The 9,096-nt window shown below is 40.0% G+C and overlaps 1 protein-coding gene across 1 annotated transcript in view; it reads right to left on the minus strand.

Moving 5' to 3' along the window:
- Window positions 1-8,644, minus strand: part of ADGRV1 (adhesion G protein-coupled receptor V1) — a 489,468-nt gene extending 480,824 nt beyond the window's left edge. The window contains exon 1 of the mRNA XM_045197863.2: window positions 8,532-8,644. Coding sequence (XP_045053798.2) covers window positions 8,532-8,553 — 22 coding nt within the window. The 5' untranslated portion in view covers window positions 8,554-8,644. The remainder of the gene's footprint in view (window positions 1-8,531) is intronic.
- Window positions 8,645-9,096: the final 452 nt, after the last annotated feature.

Genomic DNA, 9,096 nt, shown 5'->3' on the forward strand with positions numbered 1-9,096 from the left:
CAGTACTGACTTAGTCACCTAAAAACAAAAACAATTTCCAAAGTTGGCTGACCTTCTCTGAGAAATGTACTGAAAATTACGTAAAACGGCTATGCAATTATCAAATAGCTTTACTAATCTTTGGTATTCAAAGATTATCTCCAATTATTTATAATTTTGGTTAACAAATTTTTAAAAGAAGTGAAGTCCTGTCTGAGGTTTGGAAATATTTTATTATAGTGAGGTTTTTCAATGTAATGCTTACTGGATGAAACAGATTTACCCATGACTTTTTGATATGAATGGCTGGTCTGGGCTCATGCTTCACAACTTCCTAAATCCTATTAAATAAGCAACAGTTGGCCTCAGTAACCCCCAGGCTCAGTACCTCTTGATAAGTGGCCCCAGGCCCAGCATTAGCAGCAGCCAGCATAGATTCACAGATTGGCTTCACCAAGGGATTTCCAAGCCCAGCAGAAGTAGCAGCCATCTCAGACTGCTTTATAGTTCATGCTGGGTGGCCCTGGGCAGAACACAGGTGGGGGCTGACCTTGGCCCGCACTACCTAGGAAATCCCAGAATCTGTGCACCCAGTGGACAGCTACAGACCACATCAGAACCCCTCCACTCTGTCCCTGCACAGTTGATCCTCCACAGAGGGCAGAGGTTGGAGATCAATGGTCACAGCCAGTCCTTGCAACTGACTGGCCTGGGAAAATCCCTCCCATTGATTTGCAAACAGCAATCAAGGCTCAACTACAAGAGGAGGGTATACTCAGCCCACACAAAGGGTGCATGCACCTCGAGTCCCCAACTTGAGTGATAGGGGAGGCTGTGCCACTGGACCATACAGGATACCCACTACATTAAGCAACACTACCAAGACAGTGAGTCACAGCAGCTCTACCCAACACATAGGAAAAAACACAGGGAGGCTGCCAAAATGAGGAGAAAAAGAAACATGGCCCAAATGAAAGAACAGATCAAAACTCCAGAAAAAGAGCTGAATGACATGGAGATAAGCAAAGCAATCTATCAGATTCAGAGTTCAAAACACTGGTTATCAGGATGCTCAAGGAACTTAGTGAGGACCCCAACAGCATAAAAAAGATCTACTCAGAAATGAAGGACACACTAATTGAAATGAAGAACAATTTGCAGGGAAACAAAAGTAGAGTAGATGAAGCCAAGAATCAAATCAATGATTTGGAACATGAGGAAGCAAAAAACAAGCAATCAGAACAACAAGAAGAGAAAAGAATTCAAAAAAACACAAGGATAATGTAAGAGTCTTTGGGAGAAGTTCAAGTGTTCTAACATTCACATCAGAGGGCTTCCAGAAGAAGAAAAGAAAAAGTGAGAAATTGGAAATCTATTTGATAAAATAATGAAAGAAAACTTCCTTGATTTGGTAAAGGAAATAGATACGCAAGTCCAGGAAGCAAAGAGAGTCCCAAACAAGATAGATGCAAAGAGGCCCAGTCCAAGATACATCATAATTAAAATGCCAAAGGTTAAAGATAAAGAATCTTAAATGCAGCAAGAGAAAAGCAGTTAGTCACCTACAGAGGGGGTTCCTATAAGACTGTCAGCTGACTTCTCAAAGAAACTTTGCAGGCTAGAACAGATTGGCAACAAATATTCAAAGTCATGAAAAGCAGGGACCTACAGCCAAGATTGCTCTACCCAGCAAAGTTATAGTTTAGAATCAAAGGGCAGACAAAGAGCTTCCCAGACAAGAAAAACCTAAAGGAGTTCCTCATCACCAAATCATTATTATGTGAAATGTTAAAGAGACTTATTTAAGAAAAAGAAAATCAAAACTATGAACAACGAAATGGCAAAAAAATACATGTATATCAAAATTGAATCTAAAAATCAAACTAAGCAAAAAGAATGAGAAAGATCATGGATACAGAGAACATTTTGATGGTTGCCAGATGGGAGGGTGGTATAGGGGAATAGGTGAAGAGGCAAAGGGATTAAGAAGTACAAATAAATAGTCACAGAATAGCCACAGTGATGTAAAGTACAGTATAGGAAATGGAGTAGCCAAAGAGCTTATATGCATGACCCATGGAGATGAACAATGGTGGGGGGATTGCCTCAGAGAGTGAGGGGTGCTGGGCAGAGGGGACCAAATGGGGAAAAACTGTGACAACTATAAGAGCATAATCAATAAAACATAATTAAAATAAATATATAAGTGCATCCTCGCTCTTTTATCCACCTTCCCTATTGACCCTGTGATTTCTTTCCTAGATACAGAACCAAGAGAACTGAAAACATATGTTCACACAAAAACCTGCATACAAATGCCCATAATATAATGGTCCAAAAGTGGAAATAGCCCAAATGTTCATAAATTGATGAATGAGTAAACAAAATATTCATACGATGGACTATTATTCAACCATAAAAAATAAAGTGGTGATACACGCTACAGCCTATCGAACCTTGAAAACATTAAGTGAAAGAAGGCAGAAACAAAAGGCCACCCACTATATGATTCCATTTGTATGGAATGTCCAGATCATGCACATCTGTAGGGACAGAAAGTAGATTTGTTGCCAGGGAAAGGGGGGTGGGGAGAGCATAGGGAGTGAAAGCGGATTGGTGATTTCTTTTTGCAGTGATAAAAATATCCTGGAACAGAGAGTGGTGACAGTTGTACGACTTTGTAAATATATTAAGTATCACTGAAAACCACTTTAAAAGATGGTATTTTTCTTTGCTAAGTGAATTATGTCTCATTTTTTTAAAAAATTAAAACTCGCCCTGTACTTGCAGCCACCTCTTGTTCTTTCAACAGTTCCAGTCAAGATGATCCTCGGTATATCTGGGACAGCTTATCTGGCTGATTGTTACCTCTGTTCCTTTGAGCCTAGCTATTCCCAGGGCCTTCTCTCTACCTCTCCCTACTTCCTCTCCTCCACCATTCTTCAAAGACCAGATCAAGTACCACTTTTTCCAAGAACACTTTCCATCCTTAGCTGACTAGTCTGCCAGAGGTCAGGTAAGCCTTCTTTGTTTCATTCGTGCTCAACAATGCTATTGAACTTAGGTGAATAATATACAAATGGCTCGAACAGTAGCTGCAGATGGGGCTCTTTCTTTATATCACAGATTGAAAGTATAGAAGGCAATGCAATTCTTTCATATACAGGGTCCAGCATAAATAATGCCTCTTTTTTATTACAAAATATTTTCTTACAAAGTCACAAACATGTAATTCTGTAACACAAAAATATCACACTCAAGCACACCATGTGACATTTTAGGTACAATGTTCAAATTAAAAGTATAAATTATTACACCCACATTATTACCTTACCAACCACACTTAAGCAGGTGTTACTCTGCTAGACCCTGTATATTCTCAAAATTACATTGCTCATTTGTAAGGCTTGTATCTAAATACTTCTCAACATTATTCCTTCTTTCAATAAAAAGATATTATTTTACTTCCCAATAAATGCATAAGTACAGCTCTGCAAAAACAGTGTTGCTTAAGAGAGGAGCTAAACTGAATTACTGCTCCATGGATTAAAGGATAAGGTCATTCCAATTATCCTGGCGTAGAGATTATAACATACAGTGGTTCCTTTAGAGGTATCTGAGCATATACATGAAGTACATTAATATTACCTAATTATCAGAATTCATGACTAAAGAAGCTAGCGAAACCTTATTTTCAATTAGCACACAAGTACAAACCCTTAATTACTTCCCCAAGATGCCTGAGAGCACTGGTTCATTTGTTATAACACTTAAGAAAATAATTATTCTCTTTTACACATATTCCCCATAGAATTCTTTCTTGCAGAAAGAGAGCAAAGTCAATATAAATAATTAAGAATTGCTCCTTCTTAATTTTGAGTGATCTTAATTAATTCCAATATACATATATATGTCTGCTGTTTATTGTGTATTCCACATGCAGAAATAAACTATGAAGAGTGCCACACAATGCCTTTTTGAAGCTGCATTTTATGTGAAACTATTCTGTATCTTTCAACCTGTGCCACATTTCAATAAGACTATTTAATAATTACAATCATCCCCTTATTAGCTTGGCATTTCATTTTCCTTGCTCTATGGCACCCTATAGTTGAAGGCAAGGAAAACTCTCTGTTGATTAGTTATTTAAGACCAGCAACAATAACTGTGCTGGAGAGAAGGCGACTTGCAGAGGATTACCTAAGAGCCAGAGCTCAACAGCCTCAGACAGAAAACAGCAAATTGTAAATCCAAGTACTTCGTTGCATGTAACCAAATTGGCTAGTTGAAATGCTAATTGCCTTTCAGCAAAACTAAAGGCAGACAGGGGACCTTGTGCTTCAAAGAATACAATGCATTTTCACTCTACTTTGGCACTATTGTCTTGCTGAGAATCATTTGAAATCTATTCATAAAGGTAGCTCGTTCCCTAACCCTTAAAATGTGGGAAATCTATGTAGCCCCTACCAGCACCTCCAATGTGCTGATGTGCCAAGATGTGAACAGATGGTTGGATTTAAGCCCTGGTAAGCCTCTAATAAAGTTAAAGCATGAAAGAATTCTATGCTCAAATATACGGTGCAAATTAAGAAAACGTGCCTAGGGAAAAGGAATTTTGAATAACAAATTTATGAAATTAAAATAATCAAATAATAAAATCTTTAAAACATGAATATTTTCCATGTAATTACATTCAAATGCATGTGAAAGAGCTATCGTTGCCTTTCTCAAAGAGACCCCAGCCTTTTTATACCTAATGATTTTATATTGGTTCAAAACTCATTTATGAACAACTATTCCAACAGCCAATTTCCCCATTAATATGAAAGGAGGTCCATTCACATTTATTAGAATCCTGAATAAATGAATGAGAAATGCCCTATTGGCATCCTGCTCTCATTTTGAGCTACAGCAGACTTATGCCTGACTGCACCAGAAAAGGCCCATGACCACCTGCCAGAGGCTGGGGGAGGGACTTGGTCTGGAGCATTTTAAAGTGTATAGTGTGTCACAGTGGAATCAGAAAACACAGCCTTTGTCCTATTACAACCTCCTGTGTCCCAGCTCCACCCTTCTCCTCCTCTGCCACACCTCTATCAGGGCAACAGAGCACAGGTGCTGGCTTCCTGTGTGGCCTGGCATCCTGGCTTATTGGGGAACCCCCATATATACGTGCATGCCCCCTGTCCCCCCAGCCCTGCCTTGTGAAGGGAGAAAAATAGACATGCACACATGGGGAAATCAACTTTCTAACCACTTCACTGTGCCTGAGAGAGAGTCCACTTTATTAGCAGTATGGTTTCATTTTTCAATAAATACCTTTATTCTATGAAGTTTGAGCTGCCTGGAAGTGATAGACTACTACAACTAAATGGAGCTTCAAACTGTAAACAGTTTCAATAAATAATTTAGCTCTCACTCCAATTCAGCAGGAGTTAAAGGAAGAGAGACATCCCTCTGGCTGGATATTTACCAAAACCTGACAGTGAAGTTCCTGGTAATTTTCCTTTTTTTTTTTCCTGTACTGTTTGAATTTCCTACATGACTTTGTGTTATTTTTACAACCAGAAAAAAAGTTATTTCCAAGTCAGAGAGAGAGAGAAATACTGAACTGTGTGTAATATTTAACTGTGTGATTTTTCCCACAAATTCAGGGAAATGTCCATCCATCTCTCTCTATGGTAACACACTACATTTATACTCAAATTAAACAGCCATCATCTAAGGAGTTCAATATAAATTGTAAACTGTCTAAATGTTTTCTACATGAGGTAAAAGTGGTGATGGCAGTGCTTCCACTGTGCAGATGTTGGACCCCGTGAATAAAATAATGACTTGTCACAGATAAGTAGGTAGCAAAGCCATTTATTCAATATATTAGCCACTTTGTTAAACCCTAGAGATACTAGAGAAATATATAATACAGTCACTGTCCTCAAAGATTTTATATCCTAATTGGGGCAACTTTGGAATTTTCAATAAAGGTAGGACAGCTATACAAAAAGGGCAGGAGGCAGCATCTGGATGAGTGGCAATAAATCAAACATGTAATGACCAAGTTAGCCTGCTAACATACTTGTTACTTACTAGTTTACAGGAAGGTACACACAACTGAATCATGAATGGAAAAATGGAAAGAAGTAAGTCTCTTAATTTTTTTGGCTTTCATTTTTCCCAAATATAAAATAAAGAGGTTGGTCTAATTTTGGCTCAAAGTCTTCTTCAGTGCTTAAGAATTTCAATGTTGTGCTCACAGCCTATGAATTTCTGAACAATAAAAGATCACACACTTAATCAAAGGCACAATTTATTTTCTTTGTGGGTCCTGCCAGTTTCTTCACCTACAAATCACAGTAATCGTGTTTGATAATTAAATATAAAGTAAGTCTATTTAAAAGGCCCAGGAGAATTCCTGGCATAGAGTGGACATTCAGTAAGTGAGGCATACGATTATCATTCATTGTGGGAATATGAACAAAAGGGTTTAGTCACAGCTGATTCTGCTGTGACCCCTCATTTTCTTTGGGTGTAGCTGTGGCAAGGGCACCTCTAAGAAGAAAGCTATCTGAAATACTTTTGCTTGACATGAGCCTCTGCTTTCCCACGTTATTTGTTACCATTCTTTGTATTATAGTAAAAGCATTTGTGTTCCAAATATATCTCATGTATCATCTTCTGACAATGAATGCAATTGGCATTCAGTATCTGATCACTGTATGTACAGCCTATTGTTGCCCTGGACGTGTAGCTCAGTTGGTTAGAGTATCATCCAGATACACCAAAGTTGCGGGTTCGATGTCCAGTCAGAACACATATAAGAAGCAACCAATAAATATACAAATAAGTGGAACAATAAATCGATGTCTCTCTTAATCTCTCTCTAAAAATCAATACATAATTTTTTTAAAAACTATAATAGCTATGAAAATATGCTAAATGTTGACTGACATCATTTCTCTATGTGATAGTATCAATTCTTGGTGTTATTACATAATTTACCTCCACCCCATTATGGACTTACATTGTAGTCTACGATTATTTCTCAGCTGGTGTTTACAGGTGGTTTCAGCCTTTAGGCATCACATTCAGTGTAGCGTAGATGCTCCCTGCACTCGGGGAAAGACCCATGATCCAACTCCTACTGACAGGGGGAACTTAGGGCAGGGAGCTCAAACCTTCCACTCCTCAGAGTCATCATGTGTAAATGAGGGTACTATTTAATTTATGGTGGTGTTTCGAGTGTTAAATAATCTATGTAAAGCATTTCCCAGAATCCATTACACAGCAGGCATTCAATACAGGATGACAGCTGATGTCATTTATCAGGGAAATAACATGGAGATAGATTCAGTCATACTTTTTTTTTTTAGTGTATACATTTGGGTTACTTTTTAAAAGTTATAATCTTAGAATATATCATTTCTAGCCAAAATAAGTTTTTTCAATCACCTAGTCCAGTCCCTTCACTTTATAAATGAAGAAACTAAGGGTCAGACTATGAATGTGTCCCCAAAGTCACTGTAAGTTAATAGAAGATCTATGCATTTAATATATTTTATTATATAACACAGTTTTAGAGTGTATTTGGCACTCCCTTGTAGCCTAGGAAAGTAGCTCCCCAAAATTGCTGATATTCATTTGTATCTTGACTAGAACATCATTTTTTCTTTCCCTTAATGCCTTTGCTTTTTGTTGTTGTTGTTGTTCTTACTAGCCCTTTTGATAGATGACACACAAAGGGGAGGAAAAAAGCACTTTAGTAAATTTAAGGTAATAACTCTTTAACAAGAATTTTTAAATAACTATATATATTAGTTAAGGCACATTTTTTAGCTTTATTCTAATTGTAAGTATGCACCCTTAAGATCTGATATCAGTAATTTCTAAAAGAGTTTGCAGCTTACACATAAACACATTACACGCATTTTTCAAAGGTTGTGAATTCTGTGAAATGTAAAGAGTTAGTTTGAAACAAAAGTTACAGGGGTTTTTCTTTCCCCTGATGCATGCTGCCATAATTGCTGTTTTAGTTTTAAGGGGGAAAATCTATTTTAAAATAGTTTAAAACATTAATTCCAAACCCCTGAAATCAATACATTACACTGAAAGTATTTCGACGCGGTGGTTATGTTGGAATATAAGACTCAAGTTTATCTCAACCTTCCCATTATTATTACCTATGCGCCGTTTAGGCTTAGTAATTTTCCAAGCAGACGTTTTAACATTAACGGGTTCCAAACAAAAGGAGAAAGGAAACTTTTTCCTCCGCTCATTCACTTCTTGCCTTCGAAGAGATTAAGCAGCCTTGGAAGGGGCGGGTGGCAGCAACGCCACGCTTTCTGCACAGCCGCAGCCGTGGAAAGAGTGGACGCTGGCAGCCCTGCCCCGTTAGCCACAGCCCGCCGCGCCCAGGGCGCGCCTGCCGCCCGGAGCCCTTGCCTCCCACCTCCAGCAACAGGTGCGGAGAAGGGATCCCACGCCACCACTGACGCTGCGGCACTCCCTTGGGGCACCGGGATGCTGGCAGCAAGTTCCCTTCTGTCAAAGCCTACCTGACCCCTGGGATACCGACATCCGAGCACGCTCTGAGGTCCCCGGCGGTTCTCCCTTCACACACCGTTGCTCTTTCTCTCGCCCGCGTCCCCACGCTGTGCTGGGGATGCTTATTCTTTCTCCCACTACGGAGTCAGGAAGGTGGCTCCATCCTCCCCTTTATCCCACCCCCAACCTCCTCCCCCTCCGAGTTCTGTGTGCTCCAATAGGACTAGCGTCTCCCCTGGCTACGCTCACCTGACCAGCGGAGCGGGGGTGGTCGCCCAGGCAGTGCGCCCTCTTCTGCCCAGCGGGCAGCCAGGTCCGCGCTCCGGTGTTGGGAACACCCTGCTTTGACCATCCCTAATGGACTATTCCAGCAACCAGGCGCCCTAGCTGACCTGTTTGCGCGCAGGAATGCACGAGTCCTGCGTCTGCCTGCGCATGGTGCGCTTTCCTTCGACTAAACTTTCTGGTGCCCCCCCCCCCCCCGCCCGCCCACCTTTGACACGGGGAACCCGCTCAGTTAGCGGGGAACTCCACCCTGTAAGCAATTCCTGGTTTTCTTTACGGGGAGAAAACCCA

The sequence above is a fragment of the Desmodus rotundus genome, chromosome 1 (assembly GCF_022682495.2).
Source record: "Desmodus rotundus isolate HL8 chromosome 1, HLdesRot8A.1, whole genome shotgun sequence".
NCBI lineage: Eukaryota > Metazoa > Chordata > Mammalia > Chiroptera > Phyllostomidae > Desmodus > Desmodus rotundus.